Genomic DNA, 24,960 nt, shown 5'->3' with positions numbered 1-24,960 from the left:
CCCATTTAGTCCTCCATGTGTACAGTTACAGTGCTGCTCCAGACCAAGGGGTTTTACATGAAGTGTTATTTAGTAAAGGCTAGGTAAAGATTGCATAGCTAAGAACAGAAAGAGGTGTTTTAAGGAAATAAATATACTGTCTAATGTTTGGATAACAGCAACTGCAAGACAGGAATGTGAGAAATATTGAACTAGAGAATGAAGGATGTGAGATAGCTGAAGAAACACACCCACACATTGAACAGCTGGAAGTAGACTGATAACATTTGCAACACAACCAAATTTTAGGGAGGAACATTAGAAAAACACATCAGTAAGACAGCCAAGTATGTTGCTCATTACCACAAGACAGCACAGGTACAGAGATTTTTACTGGTTTCAAATAAGAAAAAAGTGGAGAAGCTAATAAAACATACTGCCATTATTTGGAACAGAAGCTTAAATAAAGTGGCAGTTACTAAGCCCACCTTGTCTGAGGAGGAGTCTAAAATCTTGGATTCTACTGTTTACAGAACACAAAAGCCTAGCAAAACAGATGGGGAAGACAATATCCCAGTAAGGCACTCCAAGTCCCCCAGCCCCTACCACAAGATGGTAACAGAAAAGCCCAACCATCAACACCCTTGGAGCCAGAAGAGCAGAGAGGACAGTGTAGGTTATAGCTCTGTTGTATAATTTGCAGAAGTTGTCTTGGATTGGAGTAGAACCACCTAACATAGCCATATCCTTGCACATGTGCCATCCAGCACAGTTTTACACAAGAGACATCAACACATACTTAGAGACATCTCTCATTTTCACATATAAGCTGAAGCAGCAAGATTAAAATATATATTATTTTAAAAATAAACATGAACAAACATACAAAAAACTATTTTAATAGTTGAAAGTTTTATTTGTGAGGAACGTCACCCATGCTGCACAGTTTCAAATAGGTCTTACCAAGGAAAGCGGAAGTTTCTCCTCCCCATGTCCTGCAGTGAACAGGACTGGCACAGAAAAAAAAACAACCTCATCACACCTGGGAGGTTTAGCACCAGCATCCAATAAAAAAAGCATTTAATTTCAATTTCAGTTCTTTGGTTGGGTTTTTTCCCTTTTCAGTTTGATACCAAAGGAAAAATTGAAAAATTCAATACTAGTGAAACAGTGAAATTCTTAAAAAAAAAAAAAGAAAAACCAAAACAACAACACACCCCACAGTTGCTGTTGAAACTGGGGAGGTTGCTCTTTCTAAATCTCGCTTTCTTTTTCTCTCTTCATGCATCTATCTTGCAGGCGTTCCCTAGATCTCAGCTGCTGGTAAATTTTGTCTTTTAAGTTCCGGTGTTTCAAATCTTTGCTTTTGTCATCGTTGACAACTTATTGCTTGTTTCTTTGGTGTTACTGTTCAGTTGTATTTTAGGACACCTGTTGAAGAGCCAAATTTTAAAAAATGAAGTTAACGTAAGTTTCATTTTCCCATTGAAGAGGTGAAATGTCAGGGGGAGAGGGAGCTATCATAATAGACAGGATAAGCATGACTGGCTTATCCTATCCATAAGCTGAGAGTACAGTATGTTCCTAAAGCAAAACATTACTAACTCATAAGCAGATGCTTTTGCTATATAGACCAAATAGATCTTCCTGAAAAGTCAGATTTATAAAGCAAAAATTTACTTTTTCACAAGTACAGACACAGAGACAGAGAGGAGAAACAAGAGAAAGCAGCAAACAGTTCCTTCATTTGCCTATACAGCAGTCTCAGAAGTCATCTTAAATATCTAGCCATACATAGGGGGATGTGGCCAGAGTCCAAACCCTACAAGTATACACAATGCTGCTCCAGCTGGAGAACAGGAACTACCTATATTCCTTACCTGAGGGATGGTAAAGGTGCCTGGGAAGCTGGACATTACTCAGCACCACTCTGCTCGGTCACTGGAGCAGGATTTTCAGCAGGTGTTTCAGTCACCTTTGTCTGAGACACAATAAAACTTCATTATAGGCAAAGACTGACTTCCAGACCCTTCCCGTGTTCAGTGGTAGGGCCAGTGTAATCCAGGTTTTAAAATAATCAAGGAAGATGAATAATCAGAAAATATTAACTGCAGGAAATACACTGAAGTTGAAGTACTATACAGCAGATTCTGTCAGTAGACCACCTCAAGTAGATAGAGAATGGGAAAGTCTTTCTTCATAAAGTAAAGATCTGTATTTGCAAACAGTTCCCTGAAATAATCTGGTTCAAGCAGTTCAGGAAATGGACCTGGAACTTTCAAATCCATCTCTTATACTACATACAGACAATGTTTGCGGAAGCTGGAAAACACAACTGTTTCTTTCCACTTCAAAAAATATTTGTTACACTTTGACCCCAATTAAGAACTATCCAGAAGCTGTCCCATTTAAGAAAAACTGCTTATTCTCAAAGAAGTTCACAAAGAACAGGCAATGAAACCAGCTATCTTCAACCATCAAAACTCAGTCTCTGCAACATTTTGCCAGAAGCATGCTTACCTCTTTCCCATCCTGAGCTGGAGCATTGGGTGGACGAGGTCGACGCCGGTAGTTGTACGGGCGCCTATATCCACGACGAAGTGGCTGCTGACTCATAGCATTGGCCTCATGATGGTTCTCTTTGTTTTCAGCCTCTCCAGCCACTGGGGCAGGGCGTGGACGTGGGGGCCCTCTGAGGAAGGAAAAAAACCAAGCGTTAAGTATGAGAGAAGCCTGAGAAGGTTAAGCTACGGTAATTTTACCTCAGCAAAAACCTCTCTAACCAAGTACCATATGTAACAATTTTAAATGCTAGCAAACCATCCCTTTGGAGTTTGTCGGGCATATAGTTGAAAGAGAAAGACCTGTTGCATTGAGTTAGACAAGCAACCTGGGTGTCTCTTTGCTGTTGAAGGTCCATCAGCATATTCTACTGTCTGTCCTACAACAGAGAGGTAGTTAGTCCATTTGAATTGCTGGATAAGAGAAGAAACAAGCAAGTAGTGGTCACATGGGCTGACTCTGCCAAGTTAGCCTTGGACTAGCTACATACCAGTCCAGCCCTATCCATAATTAATGGTGCAATCCTTGGGAATTACATTTCCACCTGTAAACCATTCCTGCATCTTCCCTCTTTGCCTTATGTTGCCCCTCTTGACCATATAATGTATCTCGCAAGTTGGACCTCATTAACACTAACATATTAACGACATGGGGAGATCTCTGGGACTGGTTATTCAAAAGAGAGAGAAGCTTTTGGCTTGGAACTACAGCATGTGGTCACATCTCAAATGTGTGGATACATGCTACAGTCTACAACTATGGTCTACACCTTCCTCAAGGGGGGCAGCAGAGGGGGAGGTGCCAATCTCCTCTCCATGGTGATGAGTGATAGGACATGTGGAAATGGAATGAAGCTGCATCAAAGGAAGTTCAGATAGGACATTAAAGGTTCTTCACTGAGAGGTTGGTTGGTCACTGGAACAGGCTCCAAGGTAGGTGGTCACAGCACCAAGCCTGACAGAGTTCAAGGAGCATCTGGATGATGCTCTTAGTCACACGGTTTAGTTTTAGGTAGTCCTATGAGGAGCAGGGATTTGGACATGATCCTCATGGGTTCCTTCCAACTCCAAATATTCTATAAGCTATCAAGTCCATGTTCCTGAAATATGCAAGAACATTTCATCCCATTTCCAGTATAAACAAAGTATGTTTATAAACTGTCAAAACACAGCTGAAAGTGATGACAAGGTCACTGCCTACTATCTAATTCCCATTAGCTGGCTTAGCTATCCAGGCCCAACAGCCAATTTAGCTTCTTGAAAGGAATCCAACAGAAAAAGCACAAGTGTCACTGGATTTAGTGCATGTAAATGCAAGCAATGCCTACTTTAACTCAAACAGAAGCATTCTGCACTCACATTGGATACAGTAAGCTATCATAACTCTTACAGGAAAAAATGTATCAGAAACACATAAATTCCCATTAGCCATGGGTAAATTATCCAGCCCGTGATTCACCCACATGACATGCAAAAGCTCAGCTGACTCAATTGTTCTTGGTGTGGTGCTATTCCTGACTGCTCAATGCTAATGAAGACTTTCAGGAATAAAATTTATTCAGCTCAGATCCCTACAAGCAGCAGCATCAGTATTACCCTGTTTCCCACAATCCTAGATAAGAGAACCAACTTTAACACAAACATTCACAGACAGAAAAGCTCAAAGTAGAGGTGGAAGGCTTGTTGTTCTAGACCCAGCATCCAGAAGGATGGATCCATTTTGCATGGAACAGGTAGTCATTATAATTAAGGACAATGTTGTTATTCCTGTGAAATTCAACTTCTTGTTGTTCTTGCACTGTTAGTTCTCTCTTGCTGATTGTCTTTCTGTTAGCTGGCTTAAGAGGTAAAGTTCCAACACAATTTAAATGAACTATGAAATGGATGCAATCACCTTTTTTTATTTTTCCAAATGCATGTTTGTTGAAAAACAAAGACAAGATGAAGAGAAACAAGTGAGTGAATGGCTGACTAATACAAATAAGCTCCTTAAAAGCAGAATCGGAGTAGTCTGGGTTGGAAAGGACCTTTAAAGGTCACCTGGTCCAACACCCCTGCAATAAACAGGGACATGTTCAACTAGATCAGGTTGCTCAGAGCCCTGTCTAACCTAACCTTGAGTATTTCCAGGGATGGGGCATCTACCACCTATCTGGGCAAGCTCTTCCAATGTTTCACCACCCTCACTGTAAACAATTTCTTTTATCTAATCTAAATCTATCCTCTTTTAGTTTAAAACCATTACCCCTCATCTTATTGCAATAGGCCCTGCTAAAAAGGCTGCCCCCATCTTTTATAGGCCCCTTTTAAGTACTGAAAGGCCACAATAAGGTCTTCCTGGGAGCCTTCTCTCCAAGCTGAACAACCCCAACTCTCTCAGCCTGTCCTCACAGCAGAGGTGTTCCAGCCCTCTGATCATTTTTGTGCTTCTCCTCCAGCCCCCCTCCAACAGGTCCATGTCTTCCCTGTACTGAGGGCTTCACAGCTGGACACATGACTCCAGGTGGGGACTCACCAGAGCAGAGGGGCAGAATCACCTCCCTTGACCTGCTGGCCACACTCCTTTTGATGCGGCCCAAGATACGATTGGCCTTCTGGGCTGCAAGCACACATGGTCCAGTCTTCCATCCACCAGTACCCCCAAGTCCTTCTCCACAGGGCTGCTCTCAATCCCTTCATCCCCCAGCCTGTATTGATACCTGGGATTGTCCTGACCCAGGTGCAGGACCTTGCACTTGGCCTTTTGAACCTCAGGAGGTTCACGTGGGCCCACTTCTCAAGCTTGTCCAGATCCCTTTGGATGGCATCCTGTCCCTGCACAATTCAGTTTGGTGTCATCAGCAAACCTGCTGAAGTTTGCTGAACCCACTGTCTATGTCATTGAAGAAGAAATTAAACAGTATTGGTCCCAATACAGAAACTTGAGGGGTGCCACTTGGCACCTATTTCCATCTGGACATTGATCTGTTGACCGCTACCCTCCAGATGTGACCATCCAATCAATTCCTCATCCACCAAACAGCCCATCCATCAAATCCATCTCTCTCCAATTTAGACAGAACGATGTTGTGGGGGATTGTGTCACAATGCTTTATGACGAACACTAGTAAAAGTAATCTAGTGTTTTATTTAACTTATCACTCATTCTCCAGGATTAAACAAGTCACAAGAAGCCAAGAATCTTAATGAGCTTTTCCACTTAAAGGAATTCAATAAAAAAAAAAAGTGAGGCAACATCTCAAAAGGTATGACAGTCAGAGGCTGACTATTTCACACTGATATTTTTAACTGCATCAAATTCCTCAGCTCTTGAATTGTTCCCTCATTGCAGAGGCTAGAAACTGGAATGGTGATGTCAGAACTAAGGCTGGAAAATGAAGAAAGCAGTACTACATTGTCCAGTTTAAGGTATGACTGAACATAGATGACTCAGCAACTTACTCCTCATATCTCACTGGAAAGCATCGGTGCTTATGTGAACTCCAAGGGATCTTTCCTAAGAAGCTAAGAATGGCCTACTGGGTCTTCAAGTGTCCTTTTATGCCAGTTCTGTGGACCCCTAGGGAAAAATAAGGACAAGGAAACCTAACTCCCAAATAGCTTCCCAGCCTCAAATTGGTTTCAGCTAGTGATTTCCCAAGCCATACAGTTTGCCTATTTAGAGATACCACAATGGTGTTCTCTTCTAGTTATTTGAGCAGTATCCCCAAAGCTCATGCAAGCTTCCAATACCACCAACATGCTGTGGCAAAGAGCTCCAGCAACCTGCTGTATGCATAACAACCCGAGTCAGCAGTGTGTTTTGTCCTCAAAAGCATAAGAGTTCAGCCAGGAAAATACAGATCCTCCAACTCACTTCAATATGCTGCTCAATTGTGACAACTAACAGGATACAAAGAATTCTTTGCCCTTTCTTGACCTATTCCTAGTTCTGAGAAATTATTATAATGTTAAACAACTTATGTAGCTGTTTCCTTACTGCTATGGCTCACCTTTCTCCTAGTAATTAAAATGCTTCTCGCTGTCCCCAACATTTGCAAGCACATTAACGCCAAAGAATACAGCTTCTTGCTTCTAATGAAGCCTGTATAGATCACAAAAGCATCCACATGTAATAACAAGCAATGGAAATAGTACAAACCTGCGATAGCGGGGACGATAGGTAGGATTCCTTTGGACTTGTTGATGAATTTGCCCTCCTTCTGTGACCCCATCCTTGATTTCTCCCTCACCACCCTACAACCAAAAGAAAAGACTGAGTCAAAACACCAAGTGTTATCTTATTTCATGGGCAGTATATTAACTATAAGGCCCAATAATCTGAACACAAGTTCAAAACCAGTACATCAGTACAGAAACACAAGCACACCAGGTAAAGAAGCAGATACTCAGAAGGCTTTAATTTGGGCAAAGGTAAGAGGAAGACAGAACAAGAGTCAGTGCTGGTCTTGTTCCTCACAGTAACAGACCAAGAAGCCACCTGGTGATGCCTCCTCTCTGTCTGCCAAGAAAGGCAAAGAACCTGACAGTTCACTGTGATGCATACAAAAATATATTTCAAGACAGGACATTGCACTGTAAGGAGTAAATGCATTATGAAAAGGCAGCTATTGATCAGGATGCTTCCCAATTTGGAAAACTGAAACTTTCCAGAGACCACTTTCTGGCCTCATTGTACACAAAGCCCCATTCCACAGAGAACTCCCACCAAAACATCAAGAAATTTAAAGACAAGAAAACTGTACTACATCATGTCAAATACTCTTCTACACACTCACCATTTTCAGCCTTTCAGAGATGCAGTGGTTCTCTCTCCCCTTTAGTTGTTAACTGATATAGTTGTAGTTGAGGTTTGTTTTGTCGTTGTTTTCCCTAGTTGGTTGTTTGGTATTTTTTTTATTTTGCTTCTTAAATGCCAGCCATCAGTAATGTCCATTTATAAAAGTTACATTACTGTTCCCAGTACACTGCTCCTCCCCCTAAAAAAAGGGAATTTAACAACAGGAGATGGACTTCAGTTTCTTGATCTTCTGGATCTGATCCGGTAGGAAACAAAAGCTATTGCTTCTTGACAGCCTTCAATAGTCTACACCAATTTTGAGAGGTCTCCTTCCAATTCCACACAGCTATTTTAACCACCATCATCATATTTTGCTCTCTTTTCAACCAGCAACTCCAGGTACCTGCATGGACAGTGAACTTTTCCTTAGCTAAGATAACATGACAACTGGCACTTAAAGGCTGGAGTGTTGTGGACTGTAACAAGAATCTTGGGGAATTAAATGAATCTTAGTGACCAACCTGGACAATCTTCTCCTCTCACCACAGTGAAGTACCCTCCAGACATTAATTACTTCAAGCACTTTTTGTAGCCTTCCAGGTTTCCAAAAAGCACAGAGACATGGCCTAAAGGCAAGTGGAATATTTCACATGCTGAAATAGCTATACCAGCTATTCCTAACAACATGACAGGGTCAGCTGCTGAGGTGAGAGAAATCAGAATTCAATTTAAAAAACCCACAATAATAAATAACCTATTACAGTGTCTCATGCATGAAACTGATCAGGATAACGAAATATAAAAAGGAACTCCTACTAAGTAGATAGTGATAACAGGTAACATCTGATAGCAGTTGAGAAGTACTTGAGAGACTCAAAACCTGAAAGGGCAAACTTCTGAGTTTCACAGCATTATGCTACTTATATTTACTTTGCCATATCAGTCTGTCCTATTTGTATCAAGATGCTTTGTACTCCATAACTTCACAGTTTAATAGACCTCTGAGGGCTGGGCAGTAGTGTCTCAGACAGTAAGGTGAGAAATAGTGCTGCCAGTATTGTGTGTGGCAATAGCGATTCAGAGGTCTTGGGATTTGCCTTTTCTGAATCAGTGACCTTACGCTGCTCCTGCTCTCACTGTCTTCCTCATGTGAAAACTGGCAAAGCACAAAAACAGAAGAGAGCAGCAATATATAAAGGGAAGAGAGGACACAAAACTAAACAAATTCTGAACATGTTCCAGCATAATCACCATTTTTTCAGGATTTCCGAGCAACCAAATGTGAAATCAGTACTCAGTTCTAGCACTGCAATGCCAGAAACACGGAACCGCAAAGGCCCAGTAGGTCTTGTCTAAAGGACAATGTGGCAGGAAGCCAACAAAGCACCAAACCTAATTGTAGGGAGGGGCACGCAGTATTTTTCACCAGCCAAAGCTCTTCTATAGCACTTGACAATCAGCATCACATTCACAGCCCTTTAAAAGGCAATATTGAATTTCTAACTGTTTTTAATGGCACAGCCCAGGTCCACTCCTCCCTGCAGAGAGCTGCATTGGAATCTCAGATAAAAGACTATCTCCTGTAGCAATGGAAAGAATGACTAAACCTGATGCAGACATTTTCCTATTCATCTTGAACTGAATGTTGCTATGTCAGTATTTTAAATGGGTTTGGCTTAAACAATCAGGTAAAAACAGAATAGCAAAGCAAGTGAATTGCTTTGCCCAGAAGTCCTGATAGTTTCCCGCATCTTCTATAGTATCACAAAGATTCAATTAACACATTACATTAGTACTACTGCCAATTGATCAATATAGGTCTACTTGCTGCAAGTGAAGTATCGCTCCAGAATAAAACAATTACGCTGTCAGAAGTCACTGAAACAGATGCAATTGGACCAGAAAACAGAAGCTGAGCTTTGAGGTCTTGTTTTACTATACTCAAAGTATATTAGGTTCATTTATTAAGAAAGCTTCATTTATTTATTAGGAAAGCTTCATCTGTATTCTTAAAAGCACCATACCATGTCTAGCACACATGATCTTGTTCACTCAGTCTCTTCCACAGGAACCTTCAAACTCAGTGTAATACCTTGTAAGAAAACATTAGGTCATCCTGAAGGACAAGTGAATGAAGCCAGCCTGCCACACTCTACATTTTCCTCTGAAAAAGACCAATATGGGCAAGCAGGCAGGCTGTGATTCCCAATGAAGATCTCACACAGATTCCTCTGACCCTAAAAAGGTACAAAAATTTCATTGCCAAACCCCAAAGGAAAGTTTTGTAAGAACAAATGAAGAAACAAGGGAGCAGATGGGTATAAAAGCTCATTGCAGTTACAGTTAATGCTTACATCTCTGCAGATCAGTCTCTAGCTTTTATATAATACTATTCTTATTTTCAGGTCTTCTCTCTACAAGAAATAGTGTCAGCCCATAAAACAGTTCTCCAAACTATTTTGCTTGTTTTCTGACCCACTGGTATAGAGACTTCTTTTATTAGTAATGCACACAGCATTTAGATAGGACATCATCAGTTCTCAAGGTTATTCCACGATTCATTGTCTGTTATAACTTTCTGACTACAGCTCCACACCATGCTCATGTTGTCACAGACAGTTTAGCCACAGCCTCTTTTCTGTAGTGGATACAATTACAAAATTTCTGATATGAACAAGTATAATACTTCTGTTTTCCACAGGACTCCCCATGCAATCCAGATACATGTCCACTGGAGCTGGTTAAATACCTCAGATTCTTCAAGGTCCTCTTTGCTCTGGAGAAATTCACACAATGTGTTCACAACCAGACCCAGTTATATACACAGTGCATACACATTTGAGCTAGCATGTCGAACAAAGCACAGCATTTTTTGTTTGCCTAAAACCATGCTAGTGAGGAAGTAGAAATCGACTTCTGGTGCACTACAAGGTTGGACTGGAGTTGCTAACCAATATCAATTAGAAATTCTTGAAACCTAGAAAGCCACCATGTCAGAAGTCACCTCAACAACAACTTTTTTTTTTCAGTAAATACAGGATTGATGATGTGGGAAGCTGAGCTCTGGGAAAAACCTTTCACCTCTGCAGCCTAGTAGATCTTTAAGCACAGCAGGTCTGGGTACACTGAAACCTTTTCCTTCAGCTATGCAGCAAGAGTTGCCTACAGCCGAGTAAATATCCTTTCAGCAAGCACAGGCCAAGAGCGCCATACCATCAGCAACTCAAATGTGTCTCAGAAATGTCCTGTAGGAGAGCTTGCTGGAAACAATTCCTCAAGTAGAGAGGTCCAACCTTTAATGCACCTATTAATGGGACCATACAGAATAGCGAACACATATTGCTATGGCTCACAGACACTGCTACCTTTCTTTCCCCTTTACACATATGGGAATGGAAGGGGAAAGAGAAGGCCTTGTTTAAGGAAAAGAATACCAGAAAGAAGCATTTTTCTAGATGCAGTACATGTGCAGTTTCAATGTGAAGAATGTGTTAACTGATGCAACTGAAAAGTTTCAAAAAGGAAATACTGATAACTTCAGATGAGGAGGTAATCTACTCTCATTTGGTCTATCAAAGCAAGCACACAGGGGATGATAAGAATATTTGGACAAGTTTGAGTGGTTTCACTAACCTACACTAGGATTTCAGGGACAGTCCCTGCACAGCCCTTTGCAGTTGCTGCCAAGACTTTAAGGTGGAGCTTTGACTTGTTCAGGCAACTAACAGATGAGTGTTTAAGGCCCAGCAGAACTGGTTGCACCTCAGACTAGCTCAGAACACAAGGGTCCACTGCAACATGCAGGAAGTTAAGCAGGCATAGCAGACATCAGCTTTGGCTGCACAAGAAACTCCTGACTGAGCTCAAACATGAAAAGGAAATATCACTTATGTCTTACACAAGTCTTGAGACTATACCGGATACATTCGGCAGCACTGCAGGAGCTGGCTAATGTCACTGCCTGGCCAGTATCATCTTTGAAAGGTCACAGCAATCACAGAGTTTACCCTGCTACCCATTAGAGTGGCATGCTAAGGGAATGGTACTATAAGATCATCATCCTTGAATGAAACAGAATTTACTCTTAATTTCAACAGATGATACCGAATGCAGAGGAGGACTCAATGGATTGATGGGCAGGCCTGACATTCAGAGGATACTCAAAAAACAGAAGGACCAACAAACCTCATGAGCAATGGAAACAATGAACACCCAGGTTAACACCTTTTTGCAAATCATCACTTGCACATTTTGAAAGCTGTAATTCTTCCAGAGTTAATGATCCCAGAGAAAGAGCAGCACATTTTTGGTTATGAAGTGAGAGATGTCTTCACAGGACATTAGGCACCAGTCACACAACTAAGGTCTAGTACCCACACCAAAACAGTCTGGGGACTCTTATATAATCAAGCCAAAGGAAAACAGCATGATCTCAGAATTTGTTCCCCTTGGATCCCAATACTTGAAGATGTACACAAGTGGGTTATAGTGTCACATGCAAACCAGATTTTTAGCCGCACAAGTTTGCATTAGACATCCAAGACATCATGTCCCAGTGCAAGTATCCTGAGACTGAATGTTCCCCATGTGCAAGATGGGTCTCACATTATCCTTCTCCAGGCACAAAGAAACAGCTTCTTTCTATACTCAGCAGTACACAGGGTTGGCTAAGCCTTGATGTATGTGCTTATTTAAAATCTGAAGCAACTCCAAGACAACACCACTACCACCAACTAAAGCATTCACTCTCAATATAGTTGAGGGAGATTTTAAATCTCATGAGATCAAAACATAACAGAATCAACACTGGAACATAGCTCAAACAGCTAACAGATACTGTCTGTAAAAAAAAAAAAAAACAACACACACACACAAACCACACAACACCCCCGCCCCCCCCAAACACACACACACACTGAAAAGCTGGGAAAAAAACCCACTCCCTAGTATCCTACTTCTTTGCCATTTGGCATGTGAGCTGAACCTACAAGCTGTATTGCCACAAAAACAAAGACATACAGAGTAATAAGTATTATTCAGTTACCAGCACCAACTTCTAGCAGCCTCCAAGGGACTAAGAAAGAACACCTTTCATGTATTTAAGGCTCAGCGGTGCCTAGCTGTATTACAGAAAAAGCCTCATGACAGTTAGGCTTTAAGGAAGGATTTGACAACACTCAGTTTGCCCCCACACTGTCAATTCTGTAGAACAAAATGATGTTGCTTGGGTAGACTGCCACCCAGGGCTCTCATACTGGATCATTCACCACATTCCTGCAAGTGATGATCACAGATTCAGCTATGAAAAGATAATCAAGCCTGGTATATGTTCCAGTTTGTTGGATCATTCCAGGCACAAGCATGATATGAATAGGAGTAGAAACTGCTAGAACTACATCCACAACCTCATACTTCTCCCTGTGCAAAAATTCGCAGGGAAGCTGCTTAAGAAGGCTTGTAGATACTATAAGTGGTGCACAGCTAATTTAAAGAAAAAAATTCATTATCTTTACATTGTACTGCTGTAGGCAGAGGGCTATGAGGGGCTAATACATGGAGGTTTCAACTAGCTGGTCAAACTACTACCATGCCATGCAAAATTATGAGCTTCTAAACAAATCTGGTCTTCCAAGTAAGCCTTCCAAAGTATGGTTATACTACTTAGACTAATATAAGTACTTCCCTTTGCTTCAGGTAAAGGGCATGGTGAACCACTTAGGCATCTCAATCCTTTGTGTTCACTCTTCAAACAGATACTTTAACACCCAAAGAGATGCTTTTAGCACAATTATAGAAAGACAGGACAAGGAAGGGTCTAACGAACACCCAATAGTAGAAAATATCAGTATCAACATCAATGATGTGCTGGAGGAACCCAGAATATTTCTGAAGAACACTCACAACTTAACACTTGACAGTTTACTATATGCCAGTGCTGAACCTGTAGTTCTCTCTCATGAAAAGATCAGAAGACTGCTGAAGAGGTAAGGATGACCACCGCTAAGGAAATTAAACTTACACTTCGAGGAGGTCCACGGCGTCGGCCAAAATAGCCACGTCGATAGCGGCGCCGGTCTGCAGCATAGCGGCTGCCTTCTACAGGAACTCCATCTGGACCAGTGACATTAGCTGCTTCTGCACCCTGGAAGGCCAAAAGAGAGTAAGCCAGGGTGGTGCAAGAAAAGAACAACGCAGTACAGGGAGAAGGGAAAGGGAAAAGACAAAACAGAAAAGCAGTTTGTTCGCATCAGTTCCAAGCTACAGAGATGCCTTCCTCCCAAGCAGTGCAAGAACAAGCTGTTACTCTCAACCCTGTAACACAAAAGTTATGAAGTTATGATCATAAGGTAAGACCCTATCAATCAGACTGAGTTCAGAAGAAAAAGGTAAAAACTGATTAAAGAAAAAAAAACACCACACAAAACCCACACACACACCCCCCACACACATTCAAAAAAAAAGCTCAGAAAACTCACAAAATTTGAGAAAGTACAAGTACAAAAAACTTGAAGGGTCTTATAGTTATTAAGCTACCAGACTCCCATGAAAATTTCTTCAGGGCAATATATGCATCAGTTAATGCTTACTAGGCAGACTGCCAATTTCAAATAGTCTAAGTAAAAATTACTGATTCTAGAAGCACTAGGATGATACCTATCTAGAAACACTTCTTAATGAAGCCTTAAAAAACCCCAGATCTTCTACAGAACAGCTGTAGGAATGCCACCCACCTCAGGGATTAACACATTAGACAAAACCACCAGATACACAGCTAAGGCCCTGTGTTACTCCCCACTAGAGTGATGTTAACTCTGTTGAACCACATCCCTAAATCTCCATAAATCTCTCACCTTCTCTCCCTCAACCACATCAAATTCTACAGTCTCTCCATCACCAACACTGCGCAGGTATTTCCGTGGGTTGTTTTTCTTTATCGCCGTCTTTAAAGAAAGAGTAGAAAAAAAATTAGTTCATCTTACACATTCATAGCCCTGTCACTGAGGGAAGGACAGTATTCTTCTGCTACAATCCCAACTCTACATACCAGATCAGTCACCACACCAACATATTTCAAATACACAGATGTCTTTTATTCCACAGGCCTTCCAATACAGTCAAGGTTTACTTCTTTCTCAGACTCATAAGTTTATGAATCAGTTGCTGCTACATGAACGCCTGTCAAGCCTACTAAATATCCAGATCATTATATATTTCTGTATGAAGAGAGTTCACACTGAGTGTTTGATCTCCTCCAAGATGTACCAAAGCAGCTCCAGCACCAAGTGCGACCCATGCCTTCACAGTCATCAAGGAGACCTGTAGACTATCTATAGAGAACTTAAGACCAGAAGCAATTTTGTAGAAGATGATAACTATAAAGGTATCATGGCAACTCATGGTAACCAGATACAAATTACTAGAATTCTGGTGTAACATATAAGCATTTTACCTAAGCACTGTAAGGGAGACTCCCCAAAATTAGGCAAGTCCCTAAGGAACCCAGGAATGGTACCAGAACAGACAATCTCAGTCTTAGTCCTAGACAGATACCCCAAAATGCTATTAACGCCATGGCTTCGGATCCGTGGAGTATTTCTAGGATTCCGCAAAAGGCAGTTAGCAAGACAAGCTTACAATCTGTTCATTACTTAAGGGTTATCAAACTGCAAGAGGCTAAGGAAGAAGGGGGGGGAGGCGGGCAGGAAAACACACCACCAAACAAAACCAAAACAAACATTGTACAAGCCAATCTAGCAGCCAGCTTTTTACAGAAGTTCTCCTCTTAAAAGTTACCCGATATGGGCATCTTTTGTTAGCATGAAGAAGGCAGGTGCAGATCCAGTAGACAGAAGCACACATGGAAATACAAGGCACAAACCTGACTTAAGAAATGTGATACCAGGCAGTTGAAGAAAAACAGAATGAAGATCAGTGGAGTTGTTGCCCATGCATGGCAGCCATAGCCATTCAGTCAGCAACAGCCCCAAAATATTTCCCACTGAACAAAAAGTTCTAATCAGTTTAAAGTTGAGCTTGACCAGTTTAGGAAAAGTATTCTTATTGTTGCTGAGTACAGTCCCCTTTGCATTTTAGGCAATAGGCCAGCATGTTCTTTCAGGCCTACATCTAGCCACACCTTTCCCTGTACCCTGAAGTGTCCCTGAAGGGCTTCAGGAAGAATGCAAGAGTGTAAATATTATTGTTACCAAAAACAAAACAACCCAAGAGTTGTTTTTGGTGTTGTAGGCTGGTTTTTTTGTTTTGGGGTTTATTTTGTGTGTGTGTGGTGTGCTTTATTGTTATTGTTGGGGGTTTTTTTTGATACAGGAAGAGAATGAGCTGCTCAAGTGAATTCTTTCGGGAATTACTTTACAAAGCAGGGACTCCCACCATCAGCTGAGACAGCTTTGTTTACTTTCTGCTGACCTATTAGTGTAACTCCCTCACTTCTAAAAATCAGGAGGAAGTGTTTGCTTTTCCATAAATGCTATATTCTAATACTAAAAATCATTATTTTCACTGCAGATTAAGGATTTAATTCTTTCACCACCACTTGTACTGAGTCAACTAAAACTCACAAGACTTGTGCTCTGCATGCGACAGAGATGTCAACAAGCTGTATTTCAAACTCCTTCCCCTTCCTTGTAAGTATGGAGGAAGAAAGGACTGCCAGATTTCTTTCCAGAGGGTGTTCTTAAGATTAATCAAGCTCCTCAAACATCCTCCAAGAAGTGTAAAGGAAGATAAATTGAGTAGGATTCCACAGGTTCTGTTCCAGTTTTAGGGACAGAAACTTCAAAATTCAGATTTGCAACTGAATAACCTGCCCATAGGAAACAGAGGCTGCCACACAGTAGGCTGGGGTTCATTTTGTAAAGGCGACCAGGAACAATTTTGAGTAAATCCTAACATTCAGAGCAGAAACTATACAGCTATACTATTATACTTACTACTTCAGCTGCAGGTAAACAGTGCTGAAACAAGCCTCTAACAAGCTTAAGCTCCAAGCTTGATGGAAAGACTTTTACTCTGCATATCCAAAGGGGAGAGAGTACTATGCTCCCTGTTACTGTTCACCAGCATCCTGCAGTCTCCAGCTTCTTTGATGAAAAAAGACAGATGTTTTCTGTTAACACAGACATCACTCAACACTTAAGACAGAGCCTTTCCTTTCCAAAGGGGACACTGATGAACAGACAGCTATAAGAGTCTTCAGAGCTAGTTCAGTGTTTTGTTTGGAAGAGTTCTTTCCATAACTTCATGATATCACCACATCATGTGCACATTCAGCATTGTCACAATAGCCAAAATTTGTTACACCAATTACCGGCACACATACATGAGGCTATGCACAATGAATACAATCCAGTGAAGAAAAAGAAAGACGTGCAGAAGAACTTAACTTCCTCTTTGTTGCTTGTTAATTCAAACTATGCCTAATTAAATTGGACTTCTCTGGCTACTGACACTTTTAATAGTGCTAAACAGAAAGACCCTCCTCCCCCTCAGACACACTCCACCCAACAAGGCAGATCGACCCCTTTTGCTCACACCACCTCCAAGTAACAGTGCCCTAGATAGCACCTGGCGTGAACCAACTGGACAAGGATGCAAGCAAGATGAGGCACGTGAAGAATTGCCCTTCTCCAAAACACTGTTTGGGCTCCCTGCAAGCAAGACAAGGGGTTAACTCAAAGCAAGTCATGCATGCCCTAAAGAGAAAAGCATTTTAATCTGTACTGGGTTTATAAATAGCATCCAATAGCTAGCCACCAAGCGTTAACCCCCGTTCCAATCATGAGATCGGCCTGTTCCCTCCCCGCTGCTGATGCATGCCGGGGAGGCAGAGAGGAGGCTGTATCTATTCAACTAGGTCAGCCTTATTCTGAAGGGATTAGGCATGTAATCAGCCCCTACGGGATGGCACGAGGAGTGGGGGCAGGACTGGCACTAACCATGGAGAGGGAGCTCACAGCAGGATGTTTGCTTACACAGTGGATTTGCCTCCCTTGTGGGCAGACCCCATCCGCTGGCCCTGCCAAGCCAAGAGCTGAGGCGGGAGCTCCAGCCAGAAAGTCCCAGGCTCTGATAGTGAGCAGATTTGCGTACAGGAACAGCTCAAGATGCAAGAGCTCAAGAACACCTGATTGCAGCCAACCCAGGCCAGAGCTGGAAGCATCTACTCCGCCATGCACAGTCCAACAACAGGGTTAATCAGATGCAAGCTTGCACATGAAGTGGTGTTTCTGAAACATCAAGTTCCAAATACAAACACTAGTTTACATTTAGGTGAAGGACACAAAACAGCACAGACAATACTAGCTTGCTTCACTGTTTAGGTCTCTGCAGGCAGCAATCCCAAGCAGAATAACAACCAATCCATGTTCTCTCTATCATCAGCATGACAACCATTTTCCAAGGTATCTTCTCACAGGTCTCAGGGACACTTGTCTTCAAGGTAGTTTTACAGTGCTGCCTATCCAGAATGTGTTTCTGTTACTACAACTCTTCCCACCTCCCTCTGGACACATTCCCATCAGCCCACAGATGCAGCATCTGTATCAGCACACACACAGCATGTGGTCATTAAGGAAGGAGGGTGATCACTAGAAATTGGTACACACATCATGAGCTCTTGCTCCCAGTCCACCAACTGAACTGGTAACATGTACAGCACACATTTCCTGACATCTTCATTCATTACAGGCACTAGACTTACTCCCACCCAGCTTCATCTGTTTTAGGGGTAATGAGTCTACACTCCTTGACCCAGAGAAACAGCTATCACAGGCTATTCAGCCACAAAAAGTAAACTAACTATTGATGTTGACCAGCATGTTTAACACAACTGCATATGTACATCTTGTCCTCTGTGACCAACTCTGAGTGCAAGCTTCCCAGTTACATTTGATGGAAATACTGCCACTTATGCCACAGAGAAAGCTCATGTTTAAAAATCACATGGGCCTGCAGACATTTCATGTGGGACAAGCTCCAAGGGTAGTATTTCATTTTCTAGTGAAGAAAAAGTTCCAGATGATGCAAAACCAGATCCAAGCCAACTAATCAGTTTATATCAGCATGGAGACAACATCCTCTATCTTTGTATTAGTTGCCTGTGACCTGATAAGTCATAGTATAAACTTAGAACAGCCTAGTGACAGTTCAATGAAAGTTAGCCAATGACAAGCCACTGGGCAACCTCCCACTGCCTGGGCACACTTGGCACACGACCTTCCTCCTCCTCTTCATAAGAGAGCAGCTGCCTCATGCAGCAACAGCTGATGGCAATCCAGGCTGGTCAAGAGCCAGACCAGATCACTTTCTCTCCAATACCAGGGAGGGCAGACAGAACAGACCTGCAAATGAAGAGGGCAGGAAGAAACAGAAGACACAAGGAACACGAGGAAATGACAGACAACAAGCAGCAAGCTATTGACAAAACAGAGGAGTCATCTCCCCAGGGAAGGGACAACCACACAAAATAACATCAAAAAACCCCAAAAACCTTTAGTGTTCAAATCAGAGCAGACAAAAGTAAAACATGAAGGGTTATAATACCTACTCCTTCAGTTATAACTCCAGTGAGAACGAAAACAAACCCTAATATTCCTCCCTGAAAATTTCAACATATAAGTCCATTCAAGGTATTTATGGTAAATACCCTAAGAAGCCAAGACAAGGTTGGGTGGCTGTTTGAGGAAGCTGTATTAGAAACCTATTATAGTGTACATCTCGAAGTACAATTACTGCTGTCTTACCTGATGAACAAACACATCTTCTTTGGTATCATTTCTGTGAAAAGAAAGTGAGAAGTCATAAGAGTTTAGACTGAGACTTAAATAGAAATCCTTGACTTCACAAGTGAAATCATCCTTCCTCCAGCCTGTAGTACGTCCCCTAGATTCCCTACATTCTGTGTAAGTCTATGCTACCAAACCCCTGCTCTGAATTTCCAGGGTCATATGCCTGACAGCAGAAGGGACTCCCCACCCTTCAGAAGGGTGAGAAGATGGGGGAGGTTTTCTGTAGTCTTCTGGCAAATGTTCAATATTTTGTTTTGACACAGGGAAGAGTTAACGACTGGACTGCTCACTTTTCACAATTCCACCCCCCTAAAAACCTTCCACAGGGGCTGCAACCTGAGCTGTTATCCCAGAGGTCACACAAGACTATCAACAGGACTGGCCACAGCTGTTAACAGAGCTCTCCTTTCAGTGAAACTCAAAGCAACCATGCACAAGAGGTGTTAGGAGAGTCCCCTGGAGGGAGACCCAGACACAAACATGAGGTTGTCTAGATTAGGCCAGCTGGTTCAGGCTTCCACATCCAAAACATGAGGACAGGCTTGAGACCTTGATTCTGTGTTCCCATAAAACAGGAACAGCCTAGACCCCACTATCTGTTCACTCAATTTCTTCTCTACAGAGGGAACAGGTGGGTCAAACAGTTTGAAGATCATTTATAATTCAAAACTTGTTGCACTGGACTCAAGTAACAGTAGACTTCAGCTTAGCAAGATAGCCAACAAGTTACTACACCATATCTGGCTGAAGGCTCCCACATCAATTGCTATGAAAGACTAAGAGTCCTTCCTAATTCAAGCTTTTCTTCTAAGCTTACATAACACTGGATAGTAGATTCCAGAGACTGGGATTAATACTGTACCAGAACTCGCTTCAGATCTACGGAATGGGGCTCTTCTACCTCTTTCTAGAGTGTCCAACTTGCTCAATTCTACCTGCTATACAACAGCTCAAAGATTTGCAGGACAAAATAACTTGCCAGGCAAGCATTTACCATGCAGGGGCTTCGTTTCTCATAAAACAAGACATTTAAGCCTCTCAACTCCAAAGATATTCCAGCCTTAAAAGCCAGTTTCCTCCAGTAACTTGGAAGCATGGGTCTTGAGCACCATGAGTATGATTAATATCACTTACAGCTATTTGGCTTATCAATGCCCTTCAGAGGTTTGTTCATGTTTGGAGGAGGGAAAAAAAAAAAAAAAAAATCTGTGAACCCAGGCCTAGAATACTTTCAGTGAGATACTCCAAATACCTGCTTTCAGAGAATCTCTGTGTATTTTGACCCATCAGTTAACATTTGAATTTTTATCCAGAAGTATTTCCCCTCAGTGTAGTATGAGTAAACATGAGAAACAAGTACAAGATCAACTCTGTAGTGAGTTTCACCCTGTTTTCTCCCCATAAACATAACCTTTGATGGAGAAAAAAAAAAGTCCCGAGATGATATCAACAATTGGCCCAATCTGCCTATCAACTGCATGAACTTGTAGTCAGGTCTTTAGGTCTCTGTTGCAATTACTAACGCATGGCATATTATCCATGCCATGAGTCTTAGTACAGTACGAATATGACAATCATTATTTAAACATACCTGTTGATAAAGCCATATCCATTCCTGACATTGAACCACTTGACTGTGCCAAGAACTTTGGTGGCTAGAGAGAAAAAGTTAAAGAATTTACTCTAAAATATAATGAAGTACAAGAACGTTACAAAAATACTTTTATACCTGCACATGAAGTCAAAACCAGACCCATTCTGTTCCGTTAATGCTCAAAATGTACCTTCATCTCTACTTCAGTTTATACTAAGGCAGTCGCAGGTAGCAGTGCTTTAATTTGCTGTTCTTCAGCCAAGAGTTTGCCACACAGGATCTAGAAGTCCAGCTCTATTTTCAGAATAGCCCATCCATCCCTTCTTTTATTTCTTATCTCAGAAATCGGCAGTGAAGCTGAAAATACCACTGTCATTCATCAGTTCTCTTTAGTTTAGTACCTAGACAAGAAACATTGCTGTTTGAAAGTCCCCTCTTTCACTCAAACTTATCCTTCCTTTCTTCCTTGGAAACCAGAACTGCCCAGGGCACCGGTATCAAGCACCATGCAACTCTTTCAAGTGAGAGGCAGCACACTCCTATTTTGTACAAGCTCTTTCTTGCACTGTCACTCTAACCAGATGAGATACTGCAAGATGTTATTTTTTTATATTCCTACTTCTAGAGATCACCTACAACTTACCAGCTACAAACTGACCAACTTTATGTTCCAAGGGCTTCTAGGATCAAGACAAGCTCCTGTCCCACACAACACCAAAAGAGCATCTCACTTAGAAGCCATACTGTAGTGCCTTATAGGATCCAGCAAAACCTGTTCCTCCAACATACAGGAGCGTGTGGGAAGACGGAGGTAGTTCAACCTCTCCTTCCCTCTCAGCAACTGGGTGGAGACCACAAACTTGTACTTTTCAAACTTGTAGGAAAGGGAGAATTCTGGTCTCTAGACATTAATAGATGTTATTTATTACATAGCATGACCATAACTATCTAAGCAACCTATATGGTACTTCTATGAAAAGGGTCTCGTCACCTACAGATGACTGCTTGTCAAAAAAACCTTACATATGTTTGGGAGACAGAGCAGAAATCCAAGAGGCCTATTAAAAGGAATACAGTCTAGAGAATCTCCAGTTCAGAAGCCCAAGCCAGTCTGCTCAAGGCAACAAGAACACACTGCAAATTGTTACCTTCATCTGCTCAATACCTGTATTCTTCCCTAAACATCCACTAGGATATGACACAGCTAGAAAGACCTTTGGTCTCATGCAGTCTTACCATTCTTATATACCCTCTGACAAAGAGCAACCTCTTCCTCCTCTCCTGAATACAGAGCTAAAGTAGCAATGTTTGCCAACAGCAGTCCATTGCAATACTGTTGCTGTACACACTATTTCTCTTTGCACTTCTAGAAATGAAGGTTTTCACCTTCTTTAATACATTTTTAGCAGAAAATGTTCATATTTAGAAGCAGCAAAACAACATTAAGACTGAGACAGGTATGAGAGAAGAGTGCTCTACCTAATACAGCATCCATTCCCAAGACTTGTTGTTCACAGAGATAAAAACCTGAAGTTTCACTACCTAGCACTTATTTGGCAACAATGACAGTCTTCAGCATCAACATTTGTAGTTGTACTTTTAAGTTTAGCTCCATGGGGACATCTCTAGGTACAGACATCTACTGCTACCACCAAGGCACCAGCTACATGCAAAAAGCTCACTGCATTAAGTCAACAGGGGAAGAAAAGGGGTGGGGAGGAAGCACAGAAACAGGTGCTAACAGCACACACAGGTTTTAGTCTGCTTTAAGAAACAAGGCTAATACCACCGATTCCCCCACTATCATCCTTTCCCTCCCCTGCAAAATAGCTATTGAATCTGTTGGCCCATTTCAATTAGATTAGAAAGAGAGTGAGAAGCCTAGGAAGCCTGACAAAACTCCCCAGAGGAGTCAGAAAGCTGATGGAAGGACAAGTAGTCAAAACTCTACTGATAAAAAGAAATCCACACACACAGCTTCAGAGCAACATTGCTCCCCTTGCACAAGCTGCCAGAGACCAGAGTGAGTCTCCAATATACTCCCTAGGACAGCATACTGGGGACATACCACTCCCTATCCACACTAGTCTTACAGTCTCTCCTAAGCATTACCACAGGGGTAAGAACATCATAGACAATAGCATTACCCTGAACATCTGCGTGGCCACAGTGCAGCCATTGTAAAGCCTGAGCTGTCACAGGAGGGAGATCAGGAGGAGGACAAGCCCAGAGGAAACCATAACCAGTTTTACTGACAAGTCAGAGGATGTAGTTGATGTGATTACACTCACTCTATCACCAAGCAAAAACCCACATATTTCTACAAGATGCTGTACTCTGATGCCACCAGAGGAAACAATCATCAGCCACTTATAGCCATCACTAAATACCCTTTTCATTAGTTTTTGACAAGGAAAGCCAAAGCTTCCCATGACCAAAAGAGAAAAGAAAGTTGAATAACCTTTATCCTTATTCCTAGAAGTCAGTACTTTGGATGCGCTGGGCAAGCATCAGACCTTGCTTCTAATGGGATCTTTGCAAGAAGACTTCAACTAACATAATTACAAGAACATTTGAGGTGGACTTTAATAAGCCCATTTCCAATTAGCATTATCAACGATTACTTTCCTCACAACCCCTTCTAAAAAGCTTGCCTAATAAGAAGGCCAGTGTGCAAAATCCATCACTGTGGTGGTTTTCTTTTTCCTGCTAGACCTGGAAAGGCACTTGTGCCTTCACTTTTTTTTTTCCCCCCCTCTCTAAAAAATAGCAAGACATGAACAAGATAAAAACATTACCAAAAATGAAGCAAACCATTTAACAGCAAGAAGCAACCAGACGTAGCAACAGATATGGATGTGCCTTGACTGATTACTGACAAATCAGATAACAGAACATGGGAAAATCATGCAAAACATACCTCCAATTTCTGTTTTGCTAGAATCCTTCCAACCTCAGCTCCAGAGAAGTCCTCTACCTGGTTCCACTACCTACTGCAGTAAGACCTCAGTCTTTCCCTTCAGAACAGAAGACGCTGTTTTTCCTTAGTGAAGTTCGTGACTCTAGTACACTAGTAGTCAGCTTCAGCTTTGCCTGACTAACGTCTCAAAGTTACGCAGTTATGAACAGTAGATCCCTGTTTCCACTGCAGATTGAAGCCCTGTCTTTTTCAACAAGTTGACCCTGTTTAACCACAGTAACCACTAGCTACACACCGCGCTCGAGCAGAGAGATGGCAACTCCGCATTTCGCTTGCACTTTTATCGATAAAATAGAAACTTAAAAAAAAACCCCAACCAAACAAAAAACCCAGTACACTGATCCTAGAGGCACTATTAAACCTGTATTCTTTATAGATAGAAAAGCTGCACAAAGAAGACCTTAAAATTAAAAGGGAGCACAGACGGTTTACGAGGAACCCTCTCCAAGGGGGATGTCCCCGCAGGGCAGGGGGCCGGCGGCAGGTGCCGGGAAGCCCGTTCCACATGCCTGTTGACTATCACCGCCCGGCCTCGGAGAAGCGCTTCTCCGGGACCGGGCGGGGCAGTGGCCGCCGCTGCCGCCGCCGCTGCACACAGGTGCTCCCGCCCAGCTCCCGAGTTGGCGCCCCGGCCAGGCGCCGCTCGGCTCCCCCCGGCCGCCTCCCGCGATCGCAGCCTGACTCACGGCCGCGGGGAGCCGGGCTGGGCCCCGGGCGGCGGCCATGTGCTGCCCGCCCACCTCGCTCCGCTCCGCTCCGCTCCCGCCGCAGGTGCCCCGGGACGGTGTGAGGGGGTCCCAGTACTCACCCAGAACTTTCTTCTCCGTCTCGGCCGCGCCGGTTGTTGCGGTGGCGGCACCGGCGGCGGCAGCAGCAGCAGCGCCGGGGGCCGCCTCGCCAACCGCCGCGCCCGGAGCGGCGCTGCTGACGGGGCTCTTGGGCTTGGCGTCCGGAGCGGCGGGTGACGGCGGCGCAGGGGCTCCGGCCGGGGCGGCGGCTGTCGTGCTGGTGGTAGCCGTGGGGGGCGCCGGGCTGGCGGTGCTGGTCTCCGCCGCCTCGCTCATGGTGCCTGGCGGGAGGGAGGGCGGGCGCTGGGCGGGTGCGCGGCGCTCGGCGGCGGGTGTCCCTCGGGCCCGCGCTGGGTCTTACTGCCCCCAAAATGGCCCCGCCGAAGTTTTAACACAGTCAGCGGGGGCCGGCGCCGGCACTCGCGCCGCCTCATTAGCATTTAAAGGGGCCGCGCCGACATCGAGCGGGCG

At 43.0% G+C, this 24,960-nt stretch overlaps 1 protein-coding gene across 1 annotated transcript; it reads right to left on the bottom strand.

The window, feature by feature from the left end:
- Positions 1–872: 872 nt before the first annotated feature.
- Positions 873–24,842, bottom strand: YBX3 (Y-box binding protein 3). Its single transcript, XM_065628213.1, has 9 exons — positions 24,510–24,842; positions 20,719–20,782; positions 19,083–19,116; positions 14,172–14,261; positions 13,340–13,462; positions 6,682–6,776; positions 2,500–2,671; positions 1,860–1,960; positions 873–1,410 (listed from the first exon to the last, which is right to left on the bottom strand). Exons 1-8 carry the CDS (start codon positions 24,763–24,765, stop codon positions 1,895–1,897), a joined length of 900 nt encoding a protein of 299 aa, XP_065484285.1. The 5' UTR covers positions 24,766–24,842; the 3' UTR covers positions 873–1,410; positions 1,860–1,894.
- Positions 24,843–24,960: the final 118 nt, after the last annotated feature.

Source organism: Caloenas nicobarica, chromosome 1, assembly GCF_036013445.1.
Source record: "Caloenas nicobarica isolate bCalNic1 chromosome 1, bCalNic1.hap1, whole genome shotgun sequence".
Classification (NCBI taxonomy): Eukaryota; Metazoa; Chordata; class Aves; order Columbiformes; family Columbidae; genus Caloenas; species Caloenas nicobarica.
The sequence above is the reverse complement of the archived record's forward strand: the minus strand, read 5'-3'. Positions and strand labels throughout refer to the sequence as shown.